We start from the raw sequence: 16,273 nt of genomic DNA on the forward strand, positions 1-16,273 counted from the left end.
TCGGGAAAAAAAACTTTATTCCCTAGGACCACTTAAAGATACTATGACACATGTAAAAAAGTCTTAAAAGTAAGAGACAAAAATAAATAATATCTTTTCACTTTATCAAACATGCAACTCGTGCTGGTTGCAAATGTCTGAAGCGAAAGTGTAAGCACAAATTGTTGTGCACACACACACTTGACATGAAACAAGCCAAGACACAAGTTTGGCAACCAGTGTGCACGCATAACTGATGTGCACACATACAATAAAAGAAACTAGCCAAATCATAAGATTGACAACCAGTGTGCACACATAACTGATGTGCATACACAACTCATAAGTTTGACAAATATGAGTATTCTACAGTATACAAGATATTTTTTATGAAAGGATACAGGTACCCATGAAATATTCCAACTTAATATGGTTTTCATTTATAAGCATTGGCAATTTAACAAATAAATGAGAAAACGAAAACATGATTTAGGCATTTATACACAATTATAGTTTGATTTGACTGTGTGTTTGATAAGCTTAATGAAACAATTGACAAGTACGTGTACAATATTTGAGCACTTGGCTACTCAACAAACATTCTCGGAGGCCTCGACAATAGCCGGAGGCAAAATCAAACTTCATCGGCAACGTTTGGTGCCTTAAAGGCCTATTCGTGAGAAGGAAATGGTGGGAAAGAAGAAATGGTTTAGATTTCAATTAAACAAAAAAAAAAAAAAAAACCTTCTTCAATAGTTGAAATATCAACAGTCAACACTACCTTAAGGCTCGTTATTACTATTTTGTAAAAAATAAATATTACTGTTTCTAAGTGATATCTCAATTTTTTTAGCCCAATTGATGTATTATCTTATGTGATTTTGATGGGTAAATAAAGAGTTGTTAGATAAAAACATGAGATAACACATTATTTGACATGTGAGAAGAGTAGTATCAAAACTTCAAAGGATTGGCCTAGCAGTCAAAGAGGTTTACTCCTTTCCTTGCTCCCTTACTTGAGTTCCTAGATTCAAACCTTAGAGTCATCTATCACAATAACATTGTGATTTATTTGGTCCTTTGAGTTTATAGGGTGTTTAATAGACTTTGAGGTCTAGTCCTAGGTTTAAACCTTAAGATCATCTATCACAATAACCTTATGATTTATCTATTTCTTTGGGCTTGTAGGGTGTTTAATAGACCTCCAAGGATTAGTTGAGATATGTCATTTAGACTTATAAGGTATTCAATAGACCCTGAAAATTAGTTGAGGTACGCGCAAAGGACCCAGACATGCCGTTACCAAAAACAAAAAAGGAAGAGTAGTATTAGTCTATTTCCTAAACACACTTAAGTTTGTAAGGCATTATCGATGCGGGTTATTTCTGTTGAAAAACACTATCCAGGTAAGTTACAGCCACTGCCTTCGAAGCCAGCCCAAAACAAAATTTTCGTAAGGTTGAAATCCTGGGTTGACTCTTAAAACCCATGTTCGACACTTGTTACTAACTTGTTATCTTCAATTTTAGTGTTTTAAAGAGGGAACTTTTGGCGGGATTATTTATTTATTTTCTTAATAACTTTTCTATATAATGTCTATAATTAGATTCAAAATAGGGTTCAAATTTTTTGGAGACGAAAAGCATGGCGAGAAGTAGCAGAAGAAGCAACATAACCGGCATGGAAGAGAACACTCTAGCAATTCTCGAATCTACCGAAGCCAAAGACTCTCAAGACGCCAATGATGATAGTAAGCTTTCTTTCTCCCTCTTCCCCTCGCTTTCTTTTTCTATTTGTTTCCTGAGAAACCGCTGGAACTTAGGATTTTACTTATAATCATCAACTTTTTAATCACTGTTTTCTTCGCGTATCGCAGGGATTGCTTTTCTTGAAGCTGTTCAAGCCGCTTCAATCATACCTGAAAATGGAACTGCTCCAACCTGGTAATTTCTTTCCCCTATGCTTGAAATAATAATAATTACCATACAAAATTGATTGCTTTATTCATTGTTTCTTTTTTTATTTTAATTTATGCTTAAATAATTGATTGATCGATGACTTCAATTTATTAGCAAAATGTACGAGGCAGTGTTTCAAATTCTGAGGATTGGGACATCTCTGGAATTGATGATGTCAAGTTATGAGCTTCTTAATGAGTTGGATAAGGTATTTTTGTTCTAATGTTTTATAAAAAAATTAATTCACTTTACATTTACACTTTCACAGTTTCACCTGTAACAAAATTCTGACTAATTCGCTTTACTCTCATGTTACTATTATTTATTATTATTTTTTTCAATTTTTTTTCTATAGCGTTTTCCTCGAGTCTATGTATCCGAAGCATCATCTGATGGCTCACATGAACTGGTTGTGGTTGACGAGGTATTACACCTTTTGTTTTATTGTCTCTAGAAATAAATTGCACATTGCAGATATCTCAGCTGTCCCTGAATGGATTCCACGTGTATATAAACTAGGTTTTGTAAAATTAACAAATACAATATCAATAATTCGGGGAATTAGAATCCTCGATGGTAGGTTATAGTTATAAGCTCTCTTTTTGATTACTTATATTGCAATTATTTGGTTGCGAGTTAGGCTTGGTCGCCATTTTTTCTTGGCTCAAATGTTGCTTGTAGTGAGAGGAAAGCAGGCGGAGAAATCTCTAGTGGCCCACTTGATTTTTCTGTGAGTTGTATTGTGCTTTGTTTGAACTTACTAGTTTGTTACTTCCATTACTTAATGGCATACTAGTTTTTCAAATCTCACTGTGTTCTTTAGTTTTATATGTGGAATTTGATTTCAGTAGCCGGAGTACTGCAATTTCAGCTTTCATAATTGTCTTTGTCAATTGCAGTGTTTTACTCTATTGATACAAGAGCTAGTTGAAGTAGCCAATGGAACAAAAGTTAAAGCTATAGACACAAAGGTCACTTAAATTTTCATACTTAGTGTAGTCTTCCACTCCCCTTAAATTGTAATAGTTTATGTGGTTATTTTACTCAAGAGTGGTTTTATTGTGTGTTTGATTCTACCCTGCCATGTTGCAGCACCTGAGGAATATGTTATTATTTCAATATCTTGTCAGCTTACTTGAGGGAGACTTTATACCTCGTAACATTGTGTATGAAGGTAAGTCAAATATCCATATTTTTTGTGCATATTAAATTTTTGGAAATTTTGAATAGCTTATTGTTGTACTGCAGAAACAATCAACTGGGCCCTTCTTCGGGAGTCCTTGCTCAACATGCTTCTGGTATATGCTCATCATTCAAGCTTTGAGCCTTGCTAGAAATTCTCTCTCTTTCATTACTGATAGTGTCATCATTAAGTGATAGGTTACATCATGAGTATCCTGCTGTACATTATCTTCAAATTTAGATTTGTAGCTCTATGCCCCACAAATATTCTGTTATGTAAATTTGTTTTAAGATGTGAGATTGCTGAAGTCGCATTTATTTTACAGGGTTCAAGAAGAACAAATTATAAAAGTTTAATGAAGGATTGCTTGTCCATTTTATGTTGCCTTTGTCCGGCACATACTGGAGTCATTAGCGGTCATGGTTGTCCAGAGAACTCTTTCAGAAAGCCATCTGAAGATTGTAATACTCCTTTGGTGTTTGCTTTACTTGAAGTTGGAAAGAGTTCTTGTATAGCTATGCAGAAGCTTCTGATAATGGTAAATAACCATTGCTCCTTCAAAATGAATATTACTCACTTCCAGTTTAGGCTCTAATTTGACAAAACCTTATAGATTATGAAGCTTGACATATCAAAGAAGAAAGCAGACATGCAAGGTCTCACTACCAGAGCTGATGGTGTAAGGTATTTCATTTATGTGATTCAAGTCTTCTGCATATTTCTTTTAATTACTGAAACTTAGTGCATTTTGGATTTGGTGCAGAACCCCGTTGATGGATATTATTTTGGATGAGCTGACATATGATAGGGATATGCTTTCTCCATTTCTTCAGGTAGTCAGCTGAATGTACTTTTTTCTTAGTTCCATCTCTTTCTTTTGTGCGGGGTTGTTAGAAGATTATATATTTTCTCTTGAAATTCAAGAACAAAGTCTTCTGTTTGTAATTATGTGAACATTAATGTGTAACCTAATTTACATTCGCTTTCAGTTTCTGAAAACTTTCATAATTTGAAGTTTGTGGTTTTTTAATTTTTCTTTGGTTAATGAATGAGTGATCTGGAATGTTATCATTTTAGGATTTTCTTTTGCCAATTATGAGAATATTTTGCAGGTTTTCAGTGAACCAAAATGGAAGCTTGAAATAGTTGTGCAGTATTTCTTGAAATACACTACTACTAAGGCAAGTCAGTCGGTTGGCACTATTACACTATTTATATTGTCCCAGGTCTTTTGTTTTAGATAATTAGGATTTTCTTATACTTGATTTTACTTTATACTGCAGCCTTCTGTTTGCACGCGAAGATCAAATAGTCCCAAAGATGATGCAACATTCAAAGGCGTTTTAAATTGCTTTTCAAATAGCATCAGCACGAAAAACATTATGAAAAAGATCAGTACAGATATAGTTCAGTTGCTTTTGGCACATGCTTTTCAGGTGATTCTTTTTTTTTCTTTTTTTATGCAGTACAGACTAATAAGTAATATGTGAATATAACAGATATAACATAGGGTACTGGTTCCTTTTATCCCTATAGCATTTAAACCTTTATGGCATATCAGCTCTGCACTATTTAATTCTTTGATGAATGATAATTTCAAGTTATTGGCTGAGATTATGTTGTTTTACTGGATTGATCGCAAGTCATTATTTGTGAGAAGTTTATTAGTCAAATAAGTAGTAGAATAAGATTTGAAAGCAAGTTTTCTCCTTCAACTACTATTTGTTCATAAAAAATAATAACACCAATCTGTTATATTATTACATAATGTGCCTACAGTGGAATGAAGTGTTTAATGGGGCTGCAGATTCTAGATACTGAATAATAAAATTTTGGAAGTTGAAATGGTCAATGAACTTTGTTGTTTCCTGCTGGCAGACAATTGTAACATGATTCTAGAAAGCTGGAAAAAGGTTTGTGACAAGTGTGCATTGTCGCCGGTCACAAACCTGTCACCAGTGGTACGAACTAGAACCTTAATGTAACTGATGACATAAAGCTGCGTTCTGTAAATTGCATTTGATAATAAAAATAGGTTTGATTAGTTGTCAGTTGCAATACATATTATGTCTCGGACTAGAACAAGAAATCACTTATATTCTTATAATGATTGGTCATGCTATCAATTTCAAAGCGTCCAAGACATATGTACTGTAAATATATGCATGTCATCATCATGATGTTGTCATCAAAGGCTTTCAAATTGTTTTTATGTTAGCTGCTTAGATTATATCTATGGTCGTATCATGGTATCATATTTTGGATTATCTTGTAGTGCATTTCTTTCTAGCACTTTATCCATTGTTCTTTTAGACCTTTGGTGCAACAATACATTTTGTAGCTCATTCTATTTCTGTGAACAGGTTTGCCTTTCATGTTAGTTTCTCTTATACGTTTTCCTATATCTCTTAGGCTCATTTGTCAATGTCATACCAATATAATGAAGGCATCTCTGATTCCAAGGAAGAGATGAGAGACAGCTCTCTTGTGGAAATATGCAAGAATATAATATGTGCCTTTAATAGTTTGAGAAGAACAAATGGGTAAGACTTGCTATCATTTCTTTGTGTAATGTTATTAGTTATGTAGTTTGTTTAATATTATTTACTATTAAATAATTATACACTAGGCTCAAGACAAACACAGTGCTTTTTTAATTCTGACAAGTAGTAACTTTGGCATCATTTTGGAACTTATAAGTAGAAAATATATTAATATGAACTACAATTAAAAGATAATTAATTTGGTCACATAGCCTTTTGTTTTCTCACATTAGATAATGCTTCCATTAAGATAAAGAAACCAAAAATGATTATCACAAAATATCAAAATCCTCCAAATGTACAATCTTTTGCTTGCACAACATCAACTTTTTATCCTCATATTGAACTCAGGGAATTTTACCCTATATTCATGCAAATTTACTGCACAATTAAACTTGTTTTATATCACATTATGCGCTGTACTATATTTGTATATTGGACTATTACGCAGTATTTTAGTGTTATTGATAGTCAAATTCTGCATTATCTTTCTATATTCCTAACCTTATTGCAAGAAGCAGAACAGTGTCAAAATAAGGATTGACCATCCCTTGAATGACTTTTATCTCTTTTGAGAGGAAAGATCAGCTGTTTGTGTTTGAAATGAGGATAACTTAGCTATCTGAAGTTCCTACAAGTCCGTAATAGGTTTGATTGCACAGTACTCATCCACTGTTCTTGCTGTCACTTTCATAACAGAACAGTCTTGCACAGATGGTTGAATTTTATGATAATTTTACATGTTATGAACTAAGGACTAGTAGCAAAGAATTCATTAAACCCCCTCCTTAACCTTAGAAGGAAAACAGCAATGAGTTTGAACTTCATTGTTTCTGTTGCAAAGAAAACCTTGAACTTGACAGTGGTATGATAAAGAATAGTTAGAAGCAAGGACATTACTTTTCATTCAGACATGTTTTCCATTAATTATCATGTCTACTGTTCCTTTTTTCTTTAATCAATATTATCATGTCATGTTACAGAAAAGTGGAAATTTTGCCAATTGGAAAAGAAGCATTGTTTACAGCAGCAACTATCCTCTCAACAAACTCATAGGAGTTTACAAAAATCATCAAAGTTACTTTGTGTAAAGATTTTCATATCACAGGTAATCTGATCTAGTAATACTATAAAACTATAAAAATCTCTTGTTGAGTGTTTATTATTGCTAGTTAAAAAAATAGGGGCATACGCACTTGAGAATTTTTACATAAGAGGACCTCCATAAAATGGTTTATTTCTACTGTCAGGCCGTTCCGGTCCTTAATTTTGAAGTCAATAATTTGGTTGGCAATATTTCCACTTGGTTAAGCAGTGCCACCTTTTTGCCTTGTGCGGCTATTTAACTCAATATACTGTAACAGGGCAAGAAAATATTTAGCTTATATAAACCATATTTGGTATTGTATGTATAATGTGCTTGTGTGTTTATATCAACCTACTTGTGAAATAATTTCTTTAAATTAAATATATAACTATGCCCTTTGTGCTCTGTTTGCAGGTCCTGCAGGTCTAGCCTTCATTCCAATTCACTACCTAGTCATGTTATATCTGATGGTGGATTCTATATTTGGTTTCCAAAAAATCAAGGCCTAGAAATGATTTATTTTTTTGTACAGAATGGCCAAATTTTTTTTTCCCCATGTTACCAGACTTTAAGTGGCAGGTCACCCTGTTAGGTGCACATTCATCAAAAGAACTAATGGATTCAGAGAGCATATTTGGATGATCTTTGTGCTGTTTCAAAATTACAAGGCCACGGGCATGCTAGTGAAACTAGGAAGATATGCTCTCTTAGTCTCTTGCTCTCATTTTGAAATTAAAGAAACTAGTACGGTAAGATAGGAGAACATGAGAAACGGTTGATTAAGACAAATGTTTTAAAACCTAACTCGAGATGAAACCCAACAAAGTGGTTGAATCTTGGGTTGATCAGTTTAACCAGTTTGAACAAAAAGTCAAACAGGTGTCCAAAAGTTTGAAATTTAACAAAAATAATTTTGAAAATTACATATAAGTTTCTATAAGTTTGAAATATTGCAAAAACACATCAAACACAATCGTCGGCATTAGCAAATAGGGTTTTTTTCTGACGATGACAACATTCTCCANGGTAATCTGATCTAGTAATACTATAAAACTATAAAAATCTCTTGTTGAGTGTTTATTATTGCTAGTTAAAAAAATAGGGGCATACGCACTTGAGAATTTTTACATAAGAGGACCTCCATAAAATGGTTTATTTCTACTGTCAGGCCGTTCCGGTCCTTAATTTTGAAGTCAATAACTTGGTTGGCAATATTTCCACTTGGTTATGCAGTGCCACCTTTTTGCCTTGTGCGGCTATTTAACTCAATATACTGTAACAGGGCAAGAAAATATTTAGCTTATATAAACCATATTTGGTATTATATGTATAATGTGCTTGTGTGTTTATATCAACCTACTTGTGAAATAGTTTCTTTAAATTAAATATATAACTATGCCCTTTGTGCTCTGTTTGCAGGTCCTGCAGGTCTAGCCTTCATTCCAATTCACTACCTAGTCATGTTATATCTGATGGTGGATTCTATATTTGGTTTCCAAAAAATCAAGGCCTAGAAATGATTTATTTATTTGTACAGAATGGCCAAATTTTTTTTTCCCCATGTTACCAGACTTTAAGTGGCAGGTCACCCTGTTAGGTGCACATTCATCAAAAGAACTAATGGATTCAGAGAGCATATTTGGATGATCTTTGTGCTGTTTCAAAATTACAAGGCCACGGGCATGCTAGTGAAACTAGGAAGATATGCTCTCTTAGTCTCTTGCTCTCATTTTGAAATTAAAGAAACTAGTACGGTAAGATAGGAGAACATGAGCAACGGTTGATTAAGACCAATGTTTTAAAACCTAACTCGAGATGAAACCCAACAAAGTGGTTGAATCTTGGGTTGATCAGTTTAACCAGTTTGAACAAAAAGTCAAACAGGTGTCCAAAAGTTTGAAATTTAACAAAAATACTTTTGAAAATTACATATAAGTTTCTATAAGTTTGAAATCTTGCAAAAACACCTCAAACACTATCGTCGGCATTAGCAAATAGGGTTTTTTTCTGACGATGACAACATTCTCCAGCATCACAAAAACACTTTCCTCAACCTTTTGACTAAAATCCATCACACCCTTCCTTTGTTCGCCTCCCCAATCGTTGGCGATAGCGGGCTTTTTTTGGTAATATTGTTTTGCGATTTTCGATTGATTCACTCACTGGAAATCAACACTGTTGCCATTATTGCATTCACCGACCATTACTCTTCAAAAGTTTTAACATTTCAGCCTTCAATTGTTTATGAATTGATGTCTTAATTTTTAAGGTTTTCAATGAATAAAAAATTTTGTAACCAAACCCAATAAAGGCTCCAAGTCCCAATTCAACCGGCGAGGTCGGGTTAGGTTTTAAACAATGATTAAAACATGGTAATAATGGACCAATTAATTGAATAAAAATAAAAAATATGACTTTCTGATGGCTTGATTGCGCAATGCAGGAGTTGCCCTTCATTCACATGCTGGCACAAAATTATTCAAATGCAGGCAGTGCTAAGAATTGTGCTCCAAATAGAATCCAAAAAACTTAGTTATATCTGAGCTTTAAAAATGATTTATTTTACCAAGAAGGCAATACGGTACTTGGCAATCGTTAGCAAAGAGCCAAAGTGGAAAAGAGAAGCTCCAATTGCGTATATTTTTATGTCAACCAAAAATGGCAGATGCAAACCTCTTGGCTCTCACAACTTTCATCCAAAATATTGAGTTTAACTTTCACTAATACAAGAACTGTTATACATTCCTTCAAAGAGCTTCATGTTTTACAACTGATCAGGCTACATTATAAGTTATTAAATTCAGGTTGTGGTCATATAAGAAAAAAACAGGTCCATTGTTTGACATCAATCTAACCCAAGGAAGTTGACAAAATCATGATTCTCCTATTGCTTCATTTGTATTCCTGAAATGGTACAGCCTTGTTAAGCCATTAAAACAAATTAACTATTGTAAACACTAATCATGAAAACAACCGATTATCATGTTCTTATTGAGTTTATTGAGGCTCATGGGACTAACTTGGAAGATGGTGCTGAATCAAGCTGCATTGTGACTGGGCCATCATTAACCAGATTAACCTTCACGAATTGAAAGAAATAAGTTAGAGAAGTGTTCTTGAGCAAGGAGATGAAATTAAAACACAAACATATAAATATATATGAAATTACCTTCATCATTGCTCCAAAGACGCCATCTATGGAAATCAATTTGGAAAACAGACAAAGGTTAATATATAAATCATTGTACTTAATCAAGGACATTCAACGCAAAAGTGTAGGATGAGTTTTAGGCTTATATTATATCATGGTAACCCCGTCAAGCATGGGTCCAACTCTAACAATAATTTAGCTCCTGCAAACCAATCCTATATAACTAATTCTCATTGTTCAGGTAGACATTGGTCACATAATATTTTCGTACCTACAGGTATTCTGAAGAGAAAGAACGTCCAATTCAATAAGCTCATCAACTCTAATAGATATATGACATGAATTTTCTTATTAGGTCTTAGAAAGAAGTTGTCCCATAAGCAGACTATTAAGCACCAGCGATTTATCTAAGCTCTAGTAACAAGGGGAACAGGCACGCCTGTTCAATGTGAGCAAAAAGAAACCAGCTCCACAAATTCATTGGAGCTGCAATCTTGAAGTAGACCACTGGTAAAGTCATGGCAAGACAGGTACTTGGTCGGCTCTTGATGCAAAATAAGTTCCTTCCACCAGTAATAATAAAATAATGGTTTCCAATAGATTTATGAATGAATTTAACACCTAATGTATCTCCCTAGCCCGTGTTTCTACATAGAAAAGACATTCTAATTCAGCTTTATCTAATGCAATAGTACATTTTAATTACAATTAAACTTATGCAGGCAGCAAGCGTGGAGAAAGTATCTTAACCTTTTATTGCATCCGGGTTGTATGATTTCCGGAACTTTTCAACTAAAGAATCATAGAACGGTCTTGCTTTCTGGGGTGGCATTGCCACATGAAAATCAGGTTTGTTACCCTTCAAAATTCCATACAATGTAAACTGACTCACTGTAACACCCGCAAGAATATTATAACACACTCATGATAACTGTAAATTTCGGCACAGCATATAAGTAAAAGGTAATATATAAGCTATACCCAGTAAAACTCCATAGTTCTTCTGCATAACCTGCAAAGATTTACAACACTTACATATAACACAAAAGAAACACTTTTACACTTCAAATACAAAGAGTGATACAGAAAATTACATTGAAGTCCCATCCTTTGCCTGTATTTTCATTGGGAAACAACCTCATGTTCAAAACTTTACGGCAACTGCGTAATTTCATTCACTCAGACATTTCATCAGTCAGATACTACCATTCACAAATTTTTGCAATTAAAAAGAGAGAGAAATGAAAATGGTTTTACATGAAATCGGCATCGGAGTCAGTGTCAGACTCGTGGAGCCCGACGAGGACAAGGAGGCCCGGCCCGATTTCGGACACAATGCGCCCATCGACCTGGGAAAAAACAAATGATGATGGAGTAAGTATAAGAGGCTAAATATAAATATAGTTGATGAAGAGAGAGTGGATAAAATGTAAAGCTGAGACCTCGATGCTGGCAGAGGTGACTCGTTGAACCACAGCTCGCATGGCTTTGATTTCAAGCTTTTGGTGGTGAAGTTGAGTTCTTTTTGGCGTGCTGATGCGTAGTACAAAGGAAGGAAGCAAGGGAATTGCGGACATGGCCTTTTTCCTATTTGTTTTATTTAATATTTTCGTAAAGAAAATTGAAATAACTCTTATTGGCCTGCCAGGTAGCGCCTATATATATATTAACAATTTATTGTGAACTATAAAAAATTCTGGTAGAATTTTTTAAATCTTTTTCTTTTTTTCAGAAATTTGTAATGTAACAATTAGAGAATATTATTGATTTGGTCATAATGTTGAAATTCATGTGGGTGCAGACTGTATGTTTTTTTTAGAGTATCCAAACCAGTTTACGGACATCTCAATTAATTTATCGAAACCTTGGAACTATCGGCCGAGTCAAAGCTTCAATAACTACTCTTATTAGCAACCAAGGAGGGATTCGAATTCATGACCTCTTGAGTAATATATTAAAAAGTCACTATCAAACCATGCAATTATTGTTAAAGTTTAGAGATTAAAAGGTAAATTAATTAATGAACCATCAAATATTGCCGATAAATAAAAAAGAATTAAAAGAAAACCTCTCCAAGGATTGCAAATTCCCCCAAAAAAAGCCCAAATCAAAAGATAGAAAAAATGAAAAGAATAATACTACATATGTAATATTTTTCATATAATATAATACGATAAAAGAAGATTATGTAAAAATTTATTTTTAATTTAAAATCACTAAACCATCTTCCATCATATTATATTATAAGAAAAATATTGTATTCGTAGTATTATGTAAACGAAAACACGAAGCTTTACATGTGGACACTACAGTCTTTTCTTTTCTCCCCATGTTTTCTTCCTCTTTTAACACCTATTGAGCCCATTTTATCCATTGCTACTGCAAAAGCTTGGAAAAACTTGTGCTTATCCTTTCCGAATTCTTGAACAAGAGACTTGGTTCTCGGGTCCAAAAATAAAGCTTGGTCCGAGGCTAACAACCCCAATTTACCTTCCAAATTTGCATAATAGGCATGATCAAACACAAAAGGAGTGGTAACATCAAATGGTGCAACAATATCAGTGTTACCACCAGAATGTGGGCATGACATTCTTAGAGCCTTTAGTAGTCTCGGATCAATGGCAGGGTCAGGCTTCTTGGTGCCATGATAGTCATAGAGCCGGCTCACAAATTGGTTGCAATGGGCGAACCCAATTGTATGTGCCCCTGAAAGAACCACCAGGTCCTCAACTGTCAGCCCCTTTGCGTTAAAGAGTTTGATCAGCTGATCAATGGTGTAATTTGAATGGGGTAGATTTGAGGGTACCCATGATGCCATTGACAATTGGCCATCCCACCTTCCTTTCTTCACCTGGTAATAAGGCCCCCCAGCCTGCACCCACATGAATTTCAACATTATTTTTAAAGCAAATGTTTTAGATTCTTTCTAGATTTGGCTTCTACTTGAATACAAAATTCTTTATAAAATAGTTTTGTCTCATCGATTGCAGTAAGACGATATGGCCTATTCAAAAATAAAATAAGATGATATTGACTTTTACAATGAACTGAAATCACTAAATCTGGACAAGATTAAATAAATGGGTAATTAACTCTGGTCTGGTGTGGGAAAGCACATAGAATTATGTATTTATGAGTTCTTGGCCGTATCGAACAGGATGTAAATCAAGTTTAGCTGTTTCGCAGAAATTGACCCGACAAAATTTCTCCAAAATCTTTCTACTTTGGAAGCATCGTCAAATATCAGGATCCAGAAGGGTGAGAACAGAGAAATCGAAATTTATCTGTAACGTTTACCAGTGGACCTATTGAATCATACAGAATTACAGGAACTAGTCATTCTCATGGGCATCTTTTGAAATGGGGCTTTGGAACAGCCTAAGTCCACCAATCATTCATTGACACTGTGTGAGTGTGACAAAATTTAACTCTTTTTCCTCTCTGGCAATTTATATATAGCTACATTTTAGATAATTGGTTTTTATAATAATGAAAAGTAAAAATTAATAGCAATCAAATAAGTCTAAAGCCGAAGTTGAAATGAGTCTGCCTTTATTCAGTGACATGCATATGGTGTACGTGTGGGATAAAAATTGAAAGCATCTGGTAGCAGAAAGTAATTAAAGAAAAAGGTGAAGGACTGACCAAATGGACAAAATCTCTAGCTGCAATTGCAAGAATGTCTGCACAAGATACAATACCAGGGCACTTGCTCTCCACTAAGGCCTTGGCTTTTGTTATGCTCTCAAACCCCTCCTTTCTTAGGTCTTTGTTATCCATTGCATCCTTCTCTGCTAACACTTTGCTTCCTGGCACTGTTGATATCAATATAGACCCATCGCAGCCCTTCAGTCCCACATGCACATATTGGGAAAAATAAATAAATTAGAAAGTATAAAATCAAATGCAAAAACAATTTGGTATATGTGCATGCAGAATGTGGGAATTGCTGGGAATGTAGATTACATCCACAAAGCAATCATGGAAGAAAAGGCGAATGGTGGCTGGTCCTGAAACTGGTGTTTCTTTGAACTGTTGGCTGGTTACAGAACCTACAAGTTGCTCAAGTTGGGGGCAAGATTTTGCATAGTAATCAACGGAGAGTTGGCGTCTGGCGGTTTTGGACAGAGAAATGGGTGTGGTTAGAGTAAGCAAGAAAATGATGAGGAAGCAAATGAAAACAAAAGGAGAAGAAGGAGAAGAAGAAGAAGTTGGGATAGACATGATTGTATATGGGGCAGCTTAGGACAAAAGACTAATAGTAGAAGAGAATATAAAAGTGAAGACCTCAGGTGCGAAAGTTTGTTGTGGGACAGATTCGTCTTGTAGAAAAAAGGATAGAGAATCAACACCCCGTGAAGCCTAAAACCATTAATAAAGCACAAGTGACAGAGAAAGAAAGAAAAGATGGTGTAAATATTAATGAAACAAATGAATGCCTTTCAGCCTTTTGTGCCATTCTAATTTACTTGCTAAATTAATGGATCTTCAATGGTTTGGCAGTGTCTTTATGGATTACACAACAATAATTGTCATAGGGAATCCAATCACGGGTATTAACAATTATTAATCACTGATGATTTAACATCAAAATTTGTCAATTAGTCATGCAGATACAATAATTAACTTTTTTTTTTTCTTTTTTTTTTTGATAACTGAGATGATTGGATCAGTTTACACGCACTTCAACTAATCTTTGAGATCTATTGAACACTTTACAAGTCCAAATGACTAAATAACCGTAAGAAGTTAATCTGACGGTTAAGAAAGTTTGCTCCTTTTATTGAGAGTCATTTCTTATTATGGGGTTTCAGCAAGAGAGTGAAGCAAAATAGGGAAATGAAAATGAATACAAAAGTAATGAGGTGAGAAAGTTGAATATATGGTGGAGAGAGGGAGCCCCCCACTTGCAGACAAGACATGAGTTCTTAAATGCAGTGCATGTGCAACAATGAAAGAACTTGCCAGAGTATGAACACCCTTTTAATATATAAGTAAATCTATGCCGTTGATAATAAATTGAATACCAAATTTAATTTACTTTGCTCATCTTTTTGGCCTTCTCAGTTGTGCCTTAAGTGGAGGTAGGCTTTTTGTTGTGACAGCAGTAAAAGCTGTCAGGAGTGAGGACTATTTCACACTCATTCCCATCTATCTTTAAGTGGTACTTGTAAATTTATGAACCTCAACTACAGAAGTAAAAGAAACCAGAAAATAGAAAACCCATCACACACAGCCAAAAAGTTTGCACTCAGCACTAGGAACCCACTTTGAATGATTTAATTTAGAGTTCTGCATCTTGGTAGTTCAGACTACAGAGTATAGTCCCCACTCAGATTTTGCCAAAACACTAAATTTTTTCCAGGGTTGGTTTGAATTCTTCTTTAGTTTAGATAATGTTTATCTCTTTGCAACCGACTAACTATTTTGTTTCACTAGGCTGGCTTGGCTACTTGCATTTTTAAGTGTTACCTTGAAAGGTAAAACATTGAACTAAAGAAATTAAATGTGAAATACAATGCATTAATTATCAGGAAACTCTGATTGAGTTGTAAAAAATTATAATGTGATTTTGATGAGTGAGCTTGAAGTCAAACTGAAGAGTCGGATACTTGAGAAGTTCAAAGAGGGAAACATGGAGGATGGCAGAGATTGCCCACGAGCTCAACTACTTCACTAAAATTAAAGAAAAAATTATTAAGAAATCCTGTGGAGTCATAGACTGATAGAAGAAGACAATGGCAACTTACTGGGAACAGCTTTTTTATGGTACTTTTTACTTTTACTATTCTAATAAACATGGGAAATGTAAAACTGTGTTGTCACAAAGATCAAGGCGAGTGAAAAACACAGTGGGTTGCTGTTTTTTTTTATTTAACCATTTGTATTAACAAGAAGAAGCCAACGTGGATGCAACTATTATCACCATTGATCTGATTGCACTATTTTGAAGTTCAAGTCCTGGTTTGATTGGAATCAACAGTTGGAGAAATGAAGCTTCAACTACGGATGAACCGTGAAACTATATTGGGCTAAGGTTTGATTCGGATGATCTAAATGGGCTATCTAAATGAAGATGAAGCCATGGTTCCAGGTGTGGACCAAATTAAAGTTCCATTTTCTGGCCCATATCTCTATGTTATAGCATGATCTTATAATCTATCTTAACTATACGAAATTTGTTCATCTAATATATATTTGATTAACAACATTTAACTATAAGAAGAATACGTTTATTATGAAAATTTACCCTAAAACTAAAGAGATAAATATGATTACTCCCAAATTAAGATGGACCACAAATATAATAAACCTTATAATCATTTTAATAAAATAATATTATATATATATATTATATATATATATATTTTT

The 16,273-nt window shown here is 34.3% G+C and overlaps 3 protein-coding genes across 3 annotated transcripts; 1 reads left to right on the forward strand and 2 right to left on the reverse strand.

Annotated features, from left to right (window-relative positions):
* The first annotated feature begins 1,442 nt into the window (after window positions 1–1,442).
* Window positions 1,443–6,739, forward strand: LOC116125191 (negative regulator of systemic acquired resistance SNI1). The gene is made up of 15 exons (XM_031410931.1): window positions 1,443–1,729; window positions 1,856–1,922; window positions 2,052–2,145; window positions 2,293–2,361; window positions 2,578–2,667; window positions 2,837–2,908; window positions 3,030–3,111; window positions 3,186–3,235; window positions 3,446–3,658; window positions 3,734–3,804; window positions 3,884–3,953; window positions 4,233–4,301; window positions 4,404–4,556; window positions 5,533–5,663; window positions 6,647–6,739. The coding sequence occupies exons 1-15, from the start codon at window positions 1,624–1,626 to the stop codon at window positions 6,717–6,719; spliced, it is 1,410 nt and encodes a 469-aa protein (XP_031266791.1). The 5' UTR covers window positions 1,443–1,623; the 3' UTR covers window positions 6,720–6,739.
* A 2,706-nt stretch (window positions 6,740–9,445) lies between these two features.
* On the reverse strand, window positions 9,446–11,528 carry LOC116125171 (D-aminoacyl-tRNA deacylase). The gene is made up of 8 exons (XM_031410902.1): window positions 11,344–11,528; window positions 11,159–11,250; window positions 10,996–11,062; window positions 10,883–10,913; window positions 10,652–10,792; window positions 9,920–9,945; window positions 9,771–9,829; window positions 9,446–9,654 (listed from the first exon to the last, which is right to left on the reverse strand). Exons 1-8 carry the CDS (start codon window positions 11,476–11,478, stop codon window positions 9,624–9,626), a joined length of 582 nt encoding a protein of 193 aa, XP_031266762.1. The 5' UTR covers window positions 11,479–11,528; the 3' UTR covers window positions 9,446–9,623.
* A 666-nt stretch (window positions 11,529–12,194) lies between these two features.
* On the reverse strand, window positions 12,195–14,205 carry LOC116125176 (peroxidase 19). The gene is made up of 3 exons (XM_031410908.1): window positions 13,868–14,205; window positions 13,547–13,747; window positions 12,195–12,773 (listed from the first exon to the last, which is right to left on the reverse strand). Exons 1-3 carry the CDS (start codon window positions 14,123–14,125, stop codon window positions 12,195–12,197), a joined length of 1,038 nt encoding a protein of 345 aa, XP_031266768.1. The 5' UTR covers window positions 14,126–14,205.
* Between the last annotated feature and the right edge of the window lie 2,068 nt (window positions 14,206–16,273).

This window comes from Pistacia vera, unplaced genomic scaffold, assembly GCF_008641045.1.
Source record: "Pistacia vera cultivar Batoury unplaced genomic scaffold, PisVer_v2 Contig160, whole genome shotgun sequence".
Classification (NCBI taxonomy): domain Eukaryota; kingdom Viridiplantae; phylum Streptophyta; class Magnoliopsida; order Sapindales; family Anacardiaceae; genus Pistacia; species Pistacia vera.

Excerpts from the sequence above, each read along its gene's own strand:
- LOC116125191 (XM_031410931.1), top strand. The coding sequence starts at position 1,624 with ATGGCGAGAAGTAGCAGAAGAAGCAACATAACCGGCATGGAAGAGAAC. Across the intron at positions 2,362-2,577 it reads AACTGGTTGTGGTTGACGAG|GCTTGGTCGCCATTTTTTCT; the intron begins GTATTACACCTT and ends GTTGCGAGTTAG. Across the intron at positions 3,236-3,445 it reads CCTTGCTCAACATGCTTCTG|GGTTCAAGAAGAACAAATTA; the intron begins GTATATGCTCAT and ends TTTATTTTACAG.
- LOC116125171 (XM_031410902.1), bottom strand. The coding sequence starts at position 11,478 with ATGTCCGCAATTCCCTTGCTTCCTTCCTTTGTACTACGCATCAGCACG. Across the intron at positions 11,251-11,343 it reads TCACCTCTGCCAGCATCGAG|GTCGATGGGCGCATTGTGTC; the intron begins GTCTCAGCTTTA and ends GTTTTTTCCCAG. Across the intron at positions 9,946-10,651 it reads CAACCCGGATGCAATAAAAG|ATGGCGTCTTTGGAGCAATG; the intron begins GTTAAGATACTT and ends TGATTTCCATAG.
- LOC116125176 (XM_031410908.1), bottom strand. The coding sequence starts at position 14,125 with ATGTCTATCCCAACTTCTTCTTCTTCTCCTTCTTCTCCTTTTGTTTTC. Across the intron at positions 13,748-13,867 it reads TCCATGATTGCTTTGTGGAT|GGCTGCGATGGGTCTATATT; the intron begins GTAATCTACATT and ends GTGGGACTGAAG. Across the intron at positions 12,774-13,546 it reads CTAGAGATTTTGTCCATTTG|GCTGGGGGGCCTTATTACCA; the intron begins GTCAGTCCTTCA and ends ATGTGGGTGCAG.